Here is a 19,779-nt window from a genome sequence, read left to right on the forward strand (position 1 = left end):
GAGATGACTGTGAAGTGTCCAACTCAGCGTCTAGTATAAAACAAACACTGCATGAATGGCAGTAATTAATATTATCAGAATATTTCTTCTGAGAAAATGAGCGGTGGTAAAGGGCTTAACAATGGACGATGTTCTCAACTGCTTACTCTGAATTACACTTTTATGGCCAGAACGTCCTTGGCTCCTTGGCAGTAATTGGCAAACCAGGATGGGAGCAGTCAGTCCTTCCACTCCGTGAGCTTGGCCCAAGCAAGGCAGGTTTCCATCGGCTTGTGACCTGTTAGCACACACAGAGCTGGTGGAGAGGTTTGTCTCACACGGCAGCTCTTGTGGGAGCTCTTACTCGTTTTGCAACAGCAGAGTCGGTGACGGTGTCTGAAGGACGGCTAAAATCCCAAGCCCTGAGTTCAGGTTGTCCTGGGGCTGGTTATTTCAGCAGTTCAGTGATATTTTCTAACACCCAGGTTTCTTCCGTATTTCCTTTCTGCCATCCTTAGTGTGTGGGTTGGCTCTCCTCATGGTATCAGGATGGCTGCAGTCACTCCAGGTATCACATCTTCATTGAAATTCAGAGGTAGCAAAGGAGAGCCATGTGGTCTCTGTGTCTCATTTTACAACGTACTTTTTTCCCCCTAAAGCCCATCCACTCTCTCCTCTACAAAAAGCCTTTCCCTACATCCTCACTGGTTTCAATTGTGACATGGCCAATCCTAAGCAAATTGCAGACAACAGGAATGGTTGATTTTATGGTTGACACTCATTTCTCTTAAAGCTGGGGATAGGGTGGTCTTTTCTGAGTACATAACCATGAGATAGAAGGTGCCATCCAAGCAAAACCAGGGTTCTGCCAGCAAGATGCTAAGATGTTGATCTGTAGAGGTTACCTGCAGCATCTAAGATGTTGATCTGTAGAGGTTACCTGCAGGCGGCATCTAAGATGTTGATCTGTAGAGGTTACCTGCAGGCGGCATCTAAGATGTTGATCTGTAGAGGTTACCTGCAGCATCTAAGATGTTGATCTGTAGAGGTTACCTGCAGGCAGCATCTAAGATGTTGATCTGTAGAGGTTACCTGCAGGCAGCATCTAAGATGTTGATCTGTAGAGGTTACCTGCAGCATCTAAGATGTTGATCTGTAGAGGTTACCTGCAGCATCTAAGATGTTGATCTGTAGAGGTTACCTGCAGCATCTAAGATGTTGATCTGTAGAGGTTACCTGCAGGCAGCATCTAAGATGTTGATCTGTAGAGGTTACCTGCAGCATCTAAGATGTTGATCTGTAGAGGTTACCTGCAGCATCTAAGATGTTGATCTGTAGAGGTTACCTGCAGGCAGCATCTAAGATGTTGATCTGTAGAGGTTACCTGCAGCATCTAAGATGTTGATCTGTAGAGGTTACCTGCAGCATCTAAGATGTTGATCTGTAGAGGTTACCTGCAGCATCTAAGATGTTGATCTGTAGAGGTTACCTGCAGCATCTAAGATGTTGATCTGTAGAGGTTACCTGCAGCATCTAAGATGTTGATCTGTAGAGGTTACCTGCAGCATCTAAGGTGTTGATCTGTAGAGGTTACCTGCAGGTGGCATCTAAGATGTTGATCTGTAGAGGTTACCTGCAGGCAGCATCTAAGATGTTGATCTGTAGAGGTTACCTGCAGCATCTAAGATGTTGATCTGTAGAGGTTACCTGCAGGCAGCATCTAAGATGTTGATCTGTAGAGGTTACCTGCAGCATCTAAGATGTTGATCTGTAGAGGTTACCTGCAGCATCTCCTTCTGAGGCCTTCAGCCCAAATCACACCTTTCAATCTCTGATTCCAGCATCCAATTATCCATACAACCAGACTCAGGAAGAACAGAATTAAGACACGGCCTGGATTTTAGGCGGAAGTGGTCATTCTCAATACTTCTGCAGGAAATTCTTCACTTTATGACAGCAACCAGATTGCGGGCAGACCACACATCTCCGCTTAGGTTGATGGGGCCCTGGTTTAGAACCCTGAGCTGGGCCCACACCAAGATTCCCATCCATCCCAGGATTTCCTTTTTTTTTTTTTTTTTTTAACATTGAATGACCTCTGAACTTTTTATCGGTCTCCTGCTCCCCCAAGGGTCCCCTGCTTCTGCTGGCCTAATGTCTTAGAACTTTGGTGTCGTTGGTGTCAGACACCACTTTGCCATCCACTATCCGGCGGGTGGTCGTCTTTTGGATGGTTTGCATGGATTTGCTGCTGTCCAGGCATCACTAAGACCGAAGTCCTCGCCATCTTCCAGCAGGCGGCGGTAGGTGGCGATCTCAGCCTCCAGCTTGACCTTGATGTTCAGCAGAGCCTCGTACTCCTGGGCCTGGCGCTGCCCCTCTGCCTGGGTCTGTGCCAGCTCTGACTCCAGGTGCAGCAGGATCCCGTTGAGCTGCTCCATCTGCAGGGCGTAGCGGGCCGCCACCTCCCTCAGGCTGTTCTCCAAGCTGATCTTCGTGTTTCTCGTGGAGTCCAGGTCAATCTCCAAGGACTGGACCGTACGTCTCAGCTCTGTGAGCATCATCTCAGCAGCTTCAACCTCAGTGGACTATGTGGTGACTATTGTGGTACTCTCCTCAATCAGCTGAGTCCAGTACTTGTCCAGCTCCTCTCGGTTCTTCCGAGCCAGCTCGTCATATTGAGGCCGGATTTCCGCCATGATCTTAGCAAGGTCCTGAGATTTGGGGGCATCTACCTCCACGGTCAACCCAGAGCTGGCAATCTGGGCTTGCAGGCCATTTACTTCCTCTTCATGGATCTTCATGAAGAGCAGCTCCTCCTTGAGAGCCTCGATCTCTGTCTCCAGCTGCAGCCGAGTGACATTGGTGTCATCGATGACCTTGCGGAGACCATGGATGTCGCTCTCCACAGACTGGCGCATGGCCAGCTCTGTCTGATACTTGACTCTAAAGTCATCAGCAGCAAGACGAGCACTGTCAGTCCGCAGAACGAGGTGGGCATTGTCCATAGTATGTGCGAAGATCTGAGCCCTCAGGTCCTCGATGGTCTTGAAGTAACGGCCCCAGTCTCTGACCTGGTGCTCCTGGATTTTGCTCTCCAGCTTCCGGTTCTCGGTCTCCAGGCTCCTGACTCTGTACAGGTAGGAGGCCAGGTGGTCGTTCAGGCTTTGCATGGTCTCCTTCTCGTTCTGGATGACTCCCATTCCTGCCAAACCCCTGGCCATCCCCACGGCTAGGCCCATGACCCCCATGCCATTTGGAAGCTGGCGGAGCGCATCACAGAGATGTGGGCACCAGAGCTCCCAGTGCCTGCATAGACGCTGGCAGTGCTGCTGACCAGCCAGACGTCGTAGCTGGGCACCCGGATGGAGCCCACAGACTGGTAGTTGGTGGAGAAGGTGGAGCGAGTGGTGACGCTCATGCTTCCCCGGGGCGGAGAGCTAGAGGACAGGACTCAGGCTTTGCCCACGACCCATCCCAGGATTTCTAATCAGTTAAGGCATCTCTTGGGAAGAACTTCATGGGGGGACTACTGGGCTGAGACACCCAAGAAAGGCTCCAGGAGAGAGAGCCAGTTCAGATAAAAAGGGGGATTCTGGGACGGCATGACATCAGACACTCAGATAATCCCGGGGCTCTTTGAAACCTGTGTTCCTTAGGTACAAGAGCAGACACAGAGGAGTCAGACTCCCGAAGTATCTGCTGAACACTGAGAAGGGGGTGGAGCCAGGTGGGGTCACCAATGTTTGGGGTCAGCAGTTTGGGCCATCATGCTGATCATGATGATCAGCCTCTCAAAAACCTGCAACACTGGCATTGCCTCCAAGAGTCAGGGCAGGACAGGAAGTGGAGGCTGAGGACATGTAGATAATGAACCTCCCTCCCTGCCCCAGGAAATCTCAGAAAGAGCTGGAGGAGGATTTTGAGGGAGGCAGAAGTATTCACATTGCAGGTATCAGGATGACAGAGTAATATGCTTTGGGAACACACCTTGCTTCCAGTTCTACTCCAAGGATGGTGTAACTTGCAATGGTGGATTTGGTTACATCTGTGACTCTCTCTTTGGTAAAGTGGTGGATGCTTTGCCCTGGAGTCCAGCACCTCACTTGATCATGTAAACCTCACTCACCTGCTAGAATATCAGCCCTCTGAGGACAAGCACACTTTGCCTATATTACAGTCTCCCCAATATTGTGGGTGTCACAACTGGTTGTGCATATTGTTTTTGGAAGTTCATTGTGTTTTTTACACAATGAACACAGCATCCCAGCACACTTCAAATTACATAGCAATGCGGTTTCAATCATGTAATAATGGATTCAAACACATATTTATGAAATAAATTGTTGCGATTATCATCACTTACCATGATCCTTTTAAACGTTCCCATTGTAGTTTTTTTAGTTGTTCCGAGGCATAGGCAGTTGAAATGAACCGCACAGTGAGTTAGCATTTAAGGAAATGGATCCAGGAGTAGCCATGAGAAGAATGAGAATTCTGCAAACCACAGATAGAGGAGGGTGTTCTCCCCCACAGTCACTTACCGGACACTTCCACTAAAGGTTCTATGACCAGAATCTCAAGGAGAGATGTTTTCCCTCAGGAAGTCTCCTTTGGTTTACTCTCCATGAGTTGGAAGTCTGCTTATCAGTGAAAATGAAGAGGGAGCACCAGGGCTGTTTGGCCTGTCTGTGAAAAACAGACCAGCAGAATTCCCCTACAGGTGGGAGTGGGCATCCTGCCATCAGTGGGGAGAAGGGGTCGCCGCCGAAGCATCACATGTATCCCTGCTGTGTGTGTCTTGCTTTGCAGCTTGCACAGGGCTTTTCCATCTAGTGTTTCATTTTCCGTTTCAAGCAATCCTGAGAAGTAGGCAGGACAGGGATTCTCAGCCTCAGCCTGTGCTTGAGGGGTCTGCAGTTGAGAGGGGTTAGCTAGATGGCTCATTCAAGATCACATCCCCAAATGCAGACCCAGTGACACCTGACACTCCTCCCTGTCCAACCTGTGTGGGGTAGGCATTGTTCCCGACACAAACACTCCTGAAAGGAAAACTGAAAACAAAATTATTCAGGCACAGAATCTGAAAGAAGAGGGATTGTCTTCTAGACACTGAGATGTGCTCGCTAAGGAGAGAAGGCAAGGTGCTATGCAGGGACGCTGGCACAGCCCTGGAGGTGGGGGAGTGGAGGTAAAGGAAGTCACCCTTTCTGTCATCAGCATGAGGGTGGTGAAAACTGGCACCACAAACCCTCCATCCTTGTCTTCCTAGATACAGAGACCCAGTTTTTTTTTTGTTTTTGTTTGTTTGTTTTATTTGTTTTTTGAGACAGAGTCTTGCTCTGTCGCCCAGGCTGGAGTACAATGGCACGACCTCAGCTCACTGCAACCTCTGTCTCCAGGGTTCAAGCGATTCTCCTGCCTCAGCCTCCTGAGTAGCTGGGATTACAGGCGTGAGCCAGCACATCTTGCTAATTTTTGTATTTTTAGTAGAGAAGGGGTTTCACCATGTTGGCCAGGCTGGTCTCGAACTCCTGACCTACGGTGATTCACCTGCCTCGGCCTCCCAAAGTGCTGGGATTACAGGCGTGAACCACCACATCTTGCTAATTTATTTTTAGTAGAGAAGGGGTTTCACCATGTTGGCCAGGCTGGTCTCGAACTCCTGACCTACGGTGATTCACCTAAGTGCTGGGATTACAGGCGTGAGCCGCCGCTGCTGGCCCAAAACCCCAGAGCTTTTAAACTGCAGAACATTCCCGATCCAAGAGCAGCGGATTAGTGGAGCCTCCAGGAGCCCAGCCCTTGGGTTGGAGGGATCTGGGGCTTAAAATAGTTCCACCCTTGCAGAATATTAGCTCATCAATCTCCTCTTAACCTTGGTTTCCTCATCTGTAAGTGCAAATAAAATTAGTTGATTTCTTGGGACTTTGGGAGGAAAAATTATCAAGCATGTGAAGCACTTCGCATGGCGCCTAGCCTATACTAAGCGCTCCAGAAAGGCTGCGATGTCTATTACCATAATCATCCAGGACTAACAAGGACTATAAACCAGGCTGTGCTTAATGTTACTAGCTAGAGTAGTTTTAATTAACAAATGCAAATGAGATGCTTGTCCTCTAAAAGGCATGCTATAAAAACAACTTGAAAACTCGCTTGTTTAGGTTACTTCTTTCATGCCATGCTGCCATGCTCCATGTAGAATGCAGTCACAGTTAAATTCCTCATCAGGAGCAGCTCATGCCCAGATTTGCATGTAAGGTGGTACCATTCAAAGAAAGCCACTGCATATTCTGAAAACTTCGGTGGAGTAAGTGACACAGACCTTTCATTCTCGCTTCTAATCTTGGGGAAGAAACAGCAGGCTACTTTCTCAGAAACGCTCACATTGCAAGTTCCTCTCTGAAACTGACGCAGCCCCACGCTTAAGTTCAGAACTGGTGCAAAACAAGTGTCTAAAATGCTCCAATGTCTTGTGCAAGTTCTATTTTAAACGAGTTTCAGCTGAGCCAGGGAGAGCCAGAAGGAGAGGGCTGTTTTAAGGATAAGTGAACATGTACGAGACAGCCGAATGAGGAGAGAAGAGAAATGTCTGCGTATCAACTGAGATGGCGGATTCCTTCCTGGCAGGCAAATGCCAGGCCGTGGGCATCAGACCTACGTCAGGACGCAAAGCAGAGGAGAGGTTATTCATCTGGGCAGCCAGAGGGCTGCTAAATCAAGGACTAGCAAGTTCTGCATTTGTTCTCTTCTTGCTTTTTTTCAAGTCAAAGCTTTTATCTTCACGTCAGCTGTGTGCACATGGTTGTGTCCCCCCCCCCTTCCCATGAGTGTGACATTAAAACAGTCTGTAACGCTGGTCACAGGATTGTTCCAAGAACCCAATCTCTGGAGACAAGCATAAGGGCACAACATGGTAGGGCCAGGCATCCCTGTTCTACCAAAAACACTTAGAAATGAAGAATCAAACCCGTGAAGAAAAGTTCAGATTAGGAGAAATAGGATTAACGTCGAACTCCTCGCTTACTAGTGGTCAGAGTGATGGGGCCGTTTGGAGTCTGTTTTCTAGAAAACATAAAACGATTGATGTTGTCGAAGTATCATGCGTCACTTGGCTCCCCAAGAATGTATGTGTTGAATCAAGGTTAAATTAAGGCTGTCCCATAAATCAAGGGTTTTGGTCTTTGGTTTCTTTTGATTCTCAGTATTTTCACTCCTTTGGAGCCACAGTAGTTCCTACGTGGTTTTTCAGCCGTTTTCTTAGGTTTCAGAAACAGCATCCACACCCTTTTGACGTAATCTAGGTCCCAATAATTAGTTCCTTCAGCAATTGAATGATTAAAGTCAAGCCATGCTCAATTTTAAAGAAAAGCCTCTAAACCCACAAATGTGTTCACCAATGTCTAAGTTTCAACATGCTTGTTGGAGCAATGATTCAGCTCACAATACTGATCTGGAAGAAGAAGAATATTTTGTCTATTTTCATTTAAATATTTAATAGGAGATAGTAATTTTATTTAATGCCTGTGTTAACATTTATGACTAAAACTAATTGAAAGGAAATAAGTCATTCAGCCAATGTTTACTGAGCAGTTACTGTATGCTCAGTACTAGGCTAGACACCAGCAATCCAAGAAGACCTACTCGGCCGGGCGCGGTGGCTCAAGCCTGTAATCCCGGCACTTTGGGAGGCCAAGGCGGGTGGATCATGAGGTCAAGAGATCGAGACCATCCCGGTCAACATGGTGAAACCCCATCTCTACTAAAAATACAAAAAATTAGCTGGGCATGGTGGCACGTGCCTGTAATCCCGGTTACTCGGGAGGCTGAGGCAGGAGAATTGCCTGAACCCAGGAGGCGGAGGTTGCGGTGAGCCGAGATCGCGCCATTGCACTCCAGCCTGGGTAACAAGAGCGAAACTCCGTCTCAAAAATAAAATAAATAAATAGTAAATAAATAAAATAAGATCGACTCCCTGCTTTGAGGGGATCACAGCCTAGTGATATGGGATGTGTGAAAGTAATGGCTTCGGGAATCTGGCAGCCTACGTTTGACACCTAATTCAGCTTGTCATACCTTTGGAGGAGAAGACCACCTGGGTTGATCAGAGAGTCTCCAGCTGCTTGTTTTCACTCTGCTCTGGCTCCAGCCCAGAGTCAGCAGCCTAGGTTTTAGCGGGATGAGGATACCAAGAAGTGTGGCTAAAAGAGAGACTGCAAGGACCTGATTTAAAGGCCTGCAGGAGGGTTAGGTTATCTTACGTTCCACATCTCGTTGCCAGCCCATGACAACAGGTTGAAAGCGATTGAGCGCTTGCTGTGTGCCAAGCATGGGCCTGAGCGCCTCACCTGCATTACCCTGCTTCATCCTCCCAACAGCGCTTTGAGGTACCATCATGATACCATTTTACATATGAGGAAACTGGGGCTCAGAGGGAAAGGACTTGAGCAAAATCACAGGGCCCTAAGCACTTGAGTCAGAATTTGGAACTGGCTCTTTTGGGCTCCGTGCGTAAGAGACCCCACACCCCCCTCGGGTCTTAACCATCACTTAGTCACGATTAAGCCTGTCGCTTCACAGCTGTCACGTGCCTCCAAGCACTACCCATTTCACCCATTCAAGGTTCTATTGGTTCTGGCCCAATCACTTTTTTCTCTAGAAAGTGGACATTTTCCCTGCAGAATCTACAGAGTGTGAGGGTCTTACCACACTTGCTATTTAAGAGAACTCAAGCCTTGGACTCAAAAATCATAGACTCAGCCCAGGCACTGAGCAGAGAGACACAGCCGAGATACTCAGTAGCTTCCTAGCATTCTTATATTAGTACATAGCTATTTCCAATGTTATATAATTACATTTTTGAAGTAATGATCAATTCATGACCTTTTTAGTAAATGAGAGTGCTGAGGAAGGACTGGACACTGAGCCATTTTCCTAAAGGATTTGGGATGACTGAGTACAGGGCACCCAGCTGAAGGATAGGCACAAGTGAATGAGTCTCAAATGCATACAGACTCCTGCATGTTATCGTTCAGATTCACCATTCGTGGTAGAGCTAGGCCCTGGCACCATAAAAGCAGACATGATTGATATAGGCCTAGAACCGATTAGAACTCAGACACCATCTTGTGATCCATCCCCCAACTCAGCAGAGGCCTAGAGAACGAATAACAACAATGTGAAAAAAAACCCACAGAAAATCTCCCTGGTCATTTGATTGTATAAATAATTTATTTCTGTTCACAGCATCATATATGCATTATAAAAGGCTATGGAAACAAAAGAGGAGGATGATCGAGACAGAATTACAGCAGTAGAAAGGAAAACAGAAACCAGGGCACACAGTCCCGACACCAGAACAGAGAATGTGGGAAGAAAATTGTTCTGAAACAAAACTGGCCTCCCTGTGTCTATTAGAAAACATTTCCAAAGCTCACATAGGGAGGTCAGCTTCCTCTATGGGAAAACCATTCACTCGCCAAAGGGAAGAAAGCATAAGTCACCCATTGATATACTGGGGGGGGGGGGCCTTCCCATCCCCTCCAGTGACCACCACTCCAAGGTGATTTGATCTGTGCTTCCTCTGTTGGGTCAGAGATGAAATGGGCTATTATTAGGTCAAACAGTACAGAAATCAACTGAGACTCTAGTAGTTGATACACCACAGGGCTTTACTTTACTGCACAATGACTAACAGTTGATTGCACCCTTAAGTATTGATTATGCAAAAAACAAAATCATCTCGCATCAGTTTAAAGCATGACAGGATTTGAACAGTGATCTTAAACCTAATATTGTTAGCACGAGAAGGTTACAGTATTTGGCATCTGCAATGTCACAAAATAAATATATTATTCTCTCAATAGTGTGGAACTACCAAAATGTCAAAGTGCTTAAGAAATTGTCGCATGTGAAGAAAATAAAGAAAGATGGATTTTTTTTTTAATAATTCTATACAGAATCTTCAGATGATGGGACCAGCCCATTTAGAAATCAGTGAATATGCTGTCGATATGTAAACTGAAATCTTGCAGGCTTTTCAACACTGCTTAGCTAGACTTTCTCTACTGAGTTTCTACAAAAAGACCAGCATTGGAGGGGTACCAAATACACCGACAAAAGAGAAAAAGCAGATGGGCTGCTAGGTTTCTGCTTTAAAAAATTTCATATAAGAATTGGGTTTCAAGCAGGAAGCCAGAACTTCTGCCCCTGGTTCTTAAATGAACATTCGGTGTGTTATGAACAATAGGTATGGATTCATGATTTGACTAACTCACATGCTCCATCAGGCATGATCATATCCAAGTTCTACAGGCCTCCTTCACAAAGAAATGTGTGACAATGCGGGGAAGTCATAATTTTACCTGAAAACATGGATTCTAAGAGGAAATAAAACATCACAGTATGTTTTAAGTTTCCCTTTTGATACTGTGTTTCAGGGTAAATGACAGCTTCTGCAAACCAAGACACAGTCCTGATTATAAAGGATTTTTAAAATTACATTATTAAAAATATGTATTTATTCTTCTTTCACTTTATCTATTTTTCCAAAGCCTCTTTCAAGTAAACTGTGAAGCGCCTGAGTACCAGTGACCATGACGTCACGCTTTCTTTTATCTCAAGCACTCATTGTTGTTTGCATTTGTCCAAAGTGCTGGCTGGCTCCGAAGGCCAGTTCCCACAAGAATGAATTCGGAAAGACTTCATCCTCGTGTTTTTCCTTCTCTTTTAATTCCATGCAACGAGGTCAGCTTTTGCAACAAGGTGGGGTTTTATTTTTTTGGTGCATGACATCAAATACTCTAACGAGACATTTTTAATGAAATACTTAAACCAGATAGGCCACAATGAACCAAATCAGAAATCTGAACATGTCGCCACTTGCAGCGTAAAGGAATATAAAAGGGCAGAGCAAAGTCTTTTTTCCTAAGGTGAATATTTCTAAGGTAAGTATTCATTTGTAAAAGTTTTTTTTTTTTTTTAAGCATGTCTGAAAACCCATCATCACGCGGTTAGTAATACAAGACACATCCCTTGTTTAAAAAAAAATACCATCTTGCAATTCAGCACACATCTGCAGCTGGTGTGCTCATCCAAACCAATCAGTAGGCTAAGAGAATTTAAAATTCCAAGCATATGGTTCTAGATATTAATGCCGATTACACAGTACAGAGGGAGGTCCCTATATTCACACACACACACACACACACACCATCCAGCATTTACACCGAAAGCCTTACCCTTTAAACACCTTTAACTATCCTGCAAACAGTAAATGCATCATTGGCCACCACCTCCAATAGTTTGTCTTTTTTTCTTCTTCTTCTTATTTTTTATTGGTCTCTTTGTGTGATAATGACCTACACATGGACAGGGTCCAAACCATCTGGAAGATGTCTGATTCCAGGCTGAAAATCAGTTCTCAACAAAACTGGTCTTCTGTAGCCACCACAAAGCACCAGGAAAAGGGCATCTCCGCTGCCATCCCCAGCCAAGCCAGCACAGCACTCCGTGCCCGCTGCACGGTCCCAGGCAGTCCTCCGATGACCCAAACCACCCCTTCCTTTGGGCCCAGAGAGCAGGACAAATGAAATTTCAACAGGGGCCTGCCCTGTGACCGAAAATTACCCAGCTTCACAGCCCCCGAATGCAAGGAGAGGTGGTACCCCCAGAGCCAACATGCCCCCTGTAGGTGGGTACGCCCAGGGTTCTGGGAAATGCATACCTCAGGTAACTCAGGTGCGATCCCCCCAGTGGGGGCGGGGAAGCCTGAACTTCTGGCCCTTCAGGAGTAGGAAGAAATCGCTTTTGTCTCTCCGACTACAGAGCCTTCCACCTGGGGCCGGGAGGGTGGACAGCAGGACCGGCACTTCCACACCCCACCGCGGCCCCCCGACCCCGTCAGTAGCTCTGGCGTTCAGACAAAAGGTCCCCTGAGCTGGGGGTGGGGTGGGGTGGGGGGAGCAGGTCCAGAGCAGACCGGTAATCAGCCTTCGCAGCTCCTTAAGTCACCAGTCCTGCATTTGGGTGCAGAGATTCCGTTTGAAAAATTCGAAGCATCGCTTTGGTTCGCTGTCTTTGTTCGCGGGCGCGGGTTCTCGCTCATCCATCCATCCATCCATCCATTCATTCTTGACGCACTCGCTCCCTCCCTGGTCACTCCGGGCGCATTACCGCTTCTTCTTCTGCTTGAGGGACTTCCTGCGTTTCAGGATCATCTCATAGAGCTTGTCCATGCCCTCGGTGAGGCCCTCGCCGATGATGGCGCACGCCGGCTGGACGTGGTAGGTGGTGGCCGGGATGAGCTCGTGCAGCGCCAGCTGCTTCTCGATCTCGGCCACTGGCAGCGACTTGGGCAGGTCCTGCTTGTTGGCGATGACCAGCAGCGGCGTGCCCTGGTTCTCGGCGAACTTGGTCACCTTGTGCAGCTCCGTCTTGGCCTCCTCCAGCCGGTCCACGTCCACCGAGTCCACCACGTAGATGATGCCGTCCGTGCAGCGGCTGTAGGACTTCCACAGCGGCCGCAGCTTCTCCTGGCCGCCCACGTCCCAGAAGTGGCAGCTGATGCCCTTGGCCGTGCCGTTGCTTAGTTTGATCTTCTCGGTGTTGAAGCCGATGGTGGGCACCGTGTTCACGAACTCGTTGAACTTGAGCCGGTAGAGCACCGTGGTCTTGCCGGCCGAGTCCAAGCCCAACATGACGATGTGCAGGGACTGGAAGGCCGAGATGTTGGAGGAGATGTTGCCCATGGCTCCTGGCTGCGGCGCCGGCCACTGCGGCTGCGGCGGGAGGGCGCCGCCCCCCGAGCAGTCACGGACCCGACGCGGCCGAGCGCACCTGGGCCCCGCCTGCTGCCGCCACCCGCACCGGCCTGGGGCTCTGCGTCCCCCGGGCGCACCGCTCGGCGCGCTCAGACGCCGCGGTCCCCGCGCCCTCGCCGGCCGGGCTCGCGATCGGCGGGCATGGCGTCTCTGCGCGCGGCTTTGTCTCCCGCGAAGCCGCCTCGGATGCTCGGCGCAGGAGGCTCGCGCCCCGCGCCCTCCCCAGGCCGGGGCTCGCTCTGTGGCTTCCTCCGGCCGCGCCCCCGCGCTCCCGCCGCTGCCCCGGCTCTCCGCGCTCCCGGCTCCCGGCGCTCGCCTCTAGCCTGGGAGGCGCCGCCTCTGCTCCCGCTCCCGGGGCGCGGGCTTCCCCGGGAGTCGCTGCCGGCGCGGCCGCCTCACAGTCCCCGCAGTCCCCGCGCTGCTACCGCCGCCTCCGCCGCCGCCGCCGCCGCCGCCGCCGCCAGCCTGCAGCGGCCGAAGGGCGCCCGGACCCGCCCCCTCGTGCCCCGCCCCGCCCCTCGCGCCCCGCCCCGGGCCCCGCCCCTCCCGCCGCCGGGGGTCAGGCGCGGTCCTCCTCGCCCCGCCGGCCGTTTTCGCGCGCTTCGCTGCGTCCCCGCCGCCTCCGCGGCCCCTCCCGCGTCGCGCCGCGCAGACACAATGGGCCCGGAGCCGGCTCTTCCTCCCCAGCGGCTGACGAGTTTGCAAAAATAGCTTGTGGCTCCCGGAACCCCCGCCCGGGCGGAGCCCGCGCCCTGCCCTGGGCTGCAGCTGTGGGCGGCGCAGCCTGCCCGGGAGAGTGGGTCCCGGGGTCCCAGTTCTGTGGGCGCGTGGCGGGGCAGGGCGGCGCCCAGGGTGACTGGGAGAGCGCGGCGCTGGGGAGTGAGGGCGGCAGGGTCCGGGCCTCCAACCCCCAGGACAAGGGACTGGACGAGGCCGGCCTCGGTGAGCCGCCAGCCTGCGCTCTGGACCCAGCGGGTCCCGTCCCACCTACCCACTCAGGCTCGCGCCGCGGCTGGCCCTGGCTCTGGCCCCCTTGACGCCCAGGCTCGCCTCCTGACTGGCTCCAGGGGGCTGCACCTGGCCAGCGCCGCCCTCCGGAGCCCAGGCCTGTGCCCAGGGCACCTTGGCGGCTCAGCCTTTCTTGCCCGGTGGGGGCTGTTGGGGCAGAGGTCCGGCATGGGTATCCTAGGCCGCGATGGGGGTTAGAAAACCTGCCTGCCCTAAGTAACTCGGACAGCTCACCGTCCCAGACACTCCCCTGGGCTGCCTCATTTCGTCCGTCCGCATAAACTCTGCTGACATCCCAGGGGAAGCGTTAGCATCTCTGGAGAGCACCCCTTGCCACCCGACTTTGGGAACTGAGAACCACCTGCCCGCAGGTGAACTACTCCGCAGAAATGGCAGCACCAGCCCCGGGGTGCTGAAAAAATGTGTCTACAGCTTGGAGCTGGTGGCACTGTGGGTTACAAACGCTGATATCCCACGGGTTCCACCTCCTGTCATCCCAATTCAGTCAGTAGTTTTCTTCTGGTTTGTAAACACGTAACAAATGCATATCTTCTCTGGGTGCGGAGAAAACAGTATATTACGGCAAACACGGATTGGGGAGAGATGCTCCGCAGGAGACTGTCGGCCGCAGTATGGGCGGACAGCCGGCCACAGCATGGCAGCCACATCTTCCCAGATCTAGCTTATGAGACAGAAACGCTGGAAACGGGGTCAAGGGGGAAGAAAATGAAAATGTTCAACATTTATGAGTAAAAACTAGAATTTTAGAAAAATACTTTATCCTCTTCAGTTCACAAGCCACACACACACACACACAAACACAAAAACATAGGATATCATCGGTGCCAAAGGACAAGCCCGCCCCCCAACCCTTGGAATTCCCAAGACGGCAGCTGGGGCAATCATCCACTCTCCTGAGTGGGTCCGGAGATGGAAACGGAGTGTCAGCCTGGAAAGGACCCCGCCTATCATTCCACCCAGCGCTGTCTGATGAGGTAACAAGGCCTAAGCACCGTGACAGCTAAGGTGGAACCTAGAGGCCCACTGCCTGCTCCACTACCTACAAAACTGGGCACCCAGCTGCCCTCTTCCTCACACCCCACTCTACCCACATGCTGTTTCCTTCAATGAGGAATAAAGTGAGCCACCCAAAGGACAGAAATTCAACACAAAATATTGGTTGCACGGTGTCATTTTTTAAATAAAAATTAAAATGTATTCACTGACATCGCTGAAAAATCCAGGGTAAACATCTTCAGGCATAGCTAGATCCACGAGCTCAAAAGGAGTCTTTAGAGCAGGTGTCTCTCTAGCCTCCACCGTGTTCCTCTGTGTTGCTTCTTTTTCCTTCTGGTAGCCTTGCTCTCACATCCTTTGTTTAGATTCTGGAAAGGAAAAGGTACATCTCTTTCCAAATAACTCCAACCGAAGCCTGGAGCATTCATCCCTTTGGCCTGCCTGGATCAAGGGCTGCAGTCCAGGAGGAGGGAACATACTGATAGATGTGGCCCAGGGGCTGACATCAGGAAGTGTGGTTCTCCAAGAATCCAGGATGTGTCACCAAAAGAGCAACTCTAGTGAGGCAACAAAAACAATAGATGTTGGCATAATTCATAATGATGCATTTCAGTTATTGAGAACCCTGGAGAGAGAGGATTTTGTGTTTTTGGAGTGATTTTCTTGGCTCTCTTTAATGCCTGCCCCATAGACAGCCATCTTCTCGTAAGACTGTTTCTTCTTTCTCTTTCTTTGCCACAGACAGGGCTGAGACGGAGCACCAGCCCAAGGTGAGCCTATGGTTTACTAGCCTGGGACCTGGACATTTGGAAAGAGACAGATCAGACTGGAAGCTTCTCCATCTGGCTTCCACAAATTATCTTCGTGTTACTTCCTTTTCCCCTAGTCAAGACTTGCTGTGATTTTAAGGTGGTAGTAGGGAGATGTTTTAGTAAGCCGTGAATTTTTTTGGTGCTGTGCTAATTATGACCAAGAGCCTCAGTGGTTTTGACTGCAGTCTCCACATTTTGCACGGCCATGATAAAGAGCTGTCTGCTGTCCAGTAGAAAAAGCAGATTAATAGACATTAATAGAGCCTTCCAGAACAGAGCCATTAAACAGCAACTCACCATAATTAAATAGCAACCGCTCTACCTGCTAATTTCGCTCGCCAGGTGATAAGTTCATTTTACAGTTGATAATTTAACTTCTAACACATAAAAATGTCATTTGGTGGAGTCAGCTGGTAACTTTCCTTCAAACGTGGATTTCTATTGAAAAACACCTGGGATTATGAAAAGGAAGGTAACGTTTACCACTCGCATCAGACGTGCAAGGCCAACTCTGAGCCTATTTCTTCATGGACATACATCATGGCTAAATTCCACTGAGTGGAAAGTATTGGCTGCACTGTGCCACTTACTTTGTTTTAATTAATCAGAAGGAGACATTTATTAAAGAAGAGCATGGGCCGGGCGCGGTGGCTCAAGCCTGTAACCCCAGCACTTTGGGAGGCCGAGGCGGGTGGATCACGAGGTCGAGAGATCGAGACCAATCTGGTCAACATGGTGAAACCCCGTCTCTACTAAAAATACAAAAAATTAGCTGGGCATGGTGATGCATGCCTGTAATCCCAGCTACTCAGGAGGCTGAGGCAGGAGAATTGCCTGAACCCAGGAGGCGGAGGTTGCGGTGAGCCGAGATCGCACCATTGCATTCCAGCCTGGGTAACAAGAGCGAAACTCCATCTCAAAAAAAAAAAAAAAAAAAAAAAAAGAAGAGCATGCACTCATGTTCTGTCTGAGATGAGTTCCTCTTCCAGTGACAGTGACATTTCAGGTCCTCTTCCTTCTACTCTTCATCAAGATGACTGCATCCAGAGAACTCAATTATTTCAAGCAAACAGAATGCAGTAACTTAGCAGTAATTTTGAAATTGCATCCTAAAATATTCTCTCCCCCTCTGCCTTTAAGGGCTTGGAAATAAAATGTGCCACTAATTAAAATGATATTTTTGAGTGAATCTAGTGGCTAGAGCCATACATCATGGCATTACTATCTTTGCTTGAGTAAGGCTAATAACATACAGTGCAAAAGGGAGGATCCCATTCATTCTTGAACACAATGAGTAAATAAAGACCAGAACGTGGGCACGTGTGTTTGCACATACACATGTAAGTGTGGGATTATTTGCATGTTCTCATTGCAGATCTGCTGTGGAACTCTGGGTTCAGGTTCACTGCCCTGGCGCTTAACTGTAGTAATACAGGAGTGCCCTCTGCTGAGCTTCTCGTATAATAGATGAAGAGGCTTCTACAGAGGCACACTGGCCTAGCGCTTAGCAAATGTTTAGTCCCTAGTTACCGAATGAGTGATGGATAAGTGACCCCTAACTTTGTTCTCTTTATGGAGATGCAGGAATAGGACCCTAACGGTTAAACCGAGAAAGTACCAGGGGCCCATGGGTGCTTTACTTAGGGCTCAGAGCTCAGACCCGTTGATGCCAGCATGGGTCTTGTCTGTGAGACCTGTGGGTTATCTGCCAGGAGAGGGGAGCCAAGAGCCCGGCAGAGCAGCAAGTTGCTTTACCAGGGGAGTTGTTCAAAGAGTCATAATTGATGGAAGAGATCAGAAAACAGCATCCATGGAACCCAGCTGAGACTAGAGAAGGGAAGAAAACCGATTTTTGCATCGAGTTCGCAGGCAGGCATGGGCAGCTGTACGTGGAGAATGGGCTGGGAGTCAAGAATGAAGGAGGCCAGTTGGCAGACAAGGTGACAAGCCCCGAAGCTCCTGAAGCCAGGTGGTCCAGGATTGAAGACTTTTGTCTGTCAGGAGAGGTTCCTTAAGGAAGAACCAAACCAACCTTGCAGAAGGCCCAGGGCTTGCTGGACCACCCAGTCACCATCACTACACAGTCTCTCCTCAACTCTAGGAGAAATGCCGATTCAGGGTACTTAACAGTGGAAGCCACTAAGACACTGGTGCCAAGGGAGGCTTCGTGGATGGAACTGTAGATCTGGGGGGAGATAAATGAGAATCTGTGATGCGTGCAAGCTCTTGATTCATTCAAGTGGTCCAAAGCCTGGAAATAAAAAAGATCCATTACTCTACTGGCCATTCAAGTTTATAACTCTAAGGAGAAAAAATCAGGGGGCCTTATTTTAAATCTTGCTAAGCAACACGGCCGAAACATTCCAGTTTTTATTTTCCCAACAATCGCCACTGCTAGTGTTTTGTATGATTGTAGTTATTGCTGCTATTTTTTCCAAGAAAAAAAAATTAAAAATCTAAAAGGCTTCCCCGCTTCAGGTCTTCCTTAATAACTGTCAATCTCTATTATATGCCTGAAATAGATATGAAACATTAGAAGCCATTATCTGGGTGGGGTGCCATGGCTCTCACCTTTAATCCTAGCACTTTGGGAGGCAGAGGTGAGAGGGTCACCTGAGGTCAGAAGTTTGATGCCAGCATGACCAACATGGTGAAACCCCATCTCTACTAAAAATACAAAAATTAGCTGAGCCTGGTGGTGGGCGCCTGTAATTATAGTTATTCAGGAGGCTGAGGCAGGAGAATTGCTTGAACCCGTGAGGCGGAGGTTGCAGTGAGCTGAGATCATGCCACTGAACTCCAACCTGGGTGATAGAGCGAGACTTCGCCTCAAAAAACAACAATAAATAGAAGCCATTATCTTTCCTATCAGTAATATTTTAAAATATAGTTCTTATATAACACTATTTTACATCTGTCCCTAATGTTTACATGGCATATTTTAAATGAACCTTTGTCAAGGACATTAAGACTCAAAGCTTTGGAAGTCAGCACTCAGGCATAGCAAGGTGACAGAAAAGTTCTTAGATCAGGGCCAGCATCCTTTGTGTTCAGGGGGAAGAAAAGGCTGAGTATGCAAAAGGTATTTCTGATTCCTTTAATAATTCAATCACAGTAATTAAATTTCTACTCTAATAGCCATGGTGAAGGAAAAAAACAAGTAACAATAAATATCAGGTGATTAGAGAGCTGCACCAGGAACCAAAAATATTTGATGCAAACTTGGATTACTTTCATTCCTCTTCTCCCGCCTCTGCAGGTGAACCGAGATCCTATTATTTTCATTTAATTAAGCTTACTTGGCTGGACCCCAGAGAGGCGGAAACAATCATGCTTTTGTGCCCCTATCAAGCCCTGTTGGCTTTCTTTAGGGCAGCAGGGAGGATGGGGTGTGCTGTCCGTCCCCCACTCTCTAACGTGCAGTCACTCAGGATGACTCTTCCCTTTGATACAACGGTGGCTTTTGTAGAACCACCCTCTATGTGGATACAGCTCAGCATCTGAGCAGAGCTCTTTGGCCAATTGCTGCTTTTGTTGGAGTAATAACCACTTGAGATGATCATTTCTTCCTTATGAGTCACCCAGTGCTTATGTAACCTGATGCTTTGCTCCATCAATCACAGAAAATCCCTTTTACCTTCTTGCTCCTGCCTCTCTCAGTCTCCTGCAGCTGCTCTCCTAAGGTCATTGGTGATCAGTGGAAAAATCCAAAGAGCTGATCTGTGTGGATGGCTGTCTGGGACAGAGATGTTCCTCAGTTAGAGTCACGCCACCCACCAGGACCCCCAAACATGCGTCTTACAAAACTGCTCTCTCTGTCTCCCTGATCACTAATACTACTTTATGTGAGTCTACCCAATAGTCGTCAGCCACAGGCTGTGGTGGTCCTCTGTGCTGGGTCTGTGATGTTTTCTTTCTTCTCTCAGTATCTAATTCAATCTAGCTTCTCAATCTCTGCCACTGTCAAAAGCCAGAAGAGATCCACATGGACTATTGGACTCAGAGCATGCTCTCTTTCTCTCTCACTCTGTAGATAGGTAGATAATAGACAGATGATAAATACATAGATAACAGATAGATAGATGATTGATAGATTGATAAATGATAGATGATAGATCAATAAAGAGAAAGAGATTAGATTG

At 48.9% G+C, this 19,779-nt stretch overlaps 1 protein-coding gene and 1 pseudogene across 2 annotated transcripts; both read right to left on the bottom strand.

Moving 5' to 3' along the window:
• Nucleotides 1-1,775: 1,775 nt before the first annotated feature.
• On the bottom strand, nucleotides 1,776-10,430 carry LOC144576836 (keratin, type I cytoskeletal 18 pseudogene; annotated as a pseudogene). Its single transcript, XR_013519415.1, has one exon. The product of XR_013519415.1 is annotated as a keratin, type I cytoskeletal 18 pseudogene (transcript).
• Nucleotides 9,192-13,253, bottom strand: ARL4C (ARF like GTPase 4C). Its single transcript, XM_008999731.4, has one exon. It carries the CDS (start codon nucleotides 12,726-12,728, stop codon nucleotides 12,150-12,152), a length of 579 nt encoding a protein of 192 aa, XP_008997979.1. The 5' UTR covers nucleotides 12,729-13,253; the 3' UTR covers nucleotides 9,192-12,149.
• Nucleotides 13,254-19,779: the final 6,526 nt, after the last annotated feature.

This window comes from Callithrix jacchus, chromosome 6 (genome assembly GCF_049354715.1).
Source record: "Callithrix jacchus isolate 240 chromosome 6, calJac240_pri, whole genome shotgun sequence".
Classification (NCBI taxonomy): Eukaryota; Metazoa; Chordata; class Mammalia; order Primates; family Cebidae; genus Callithrix; species Callithrix jacchus.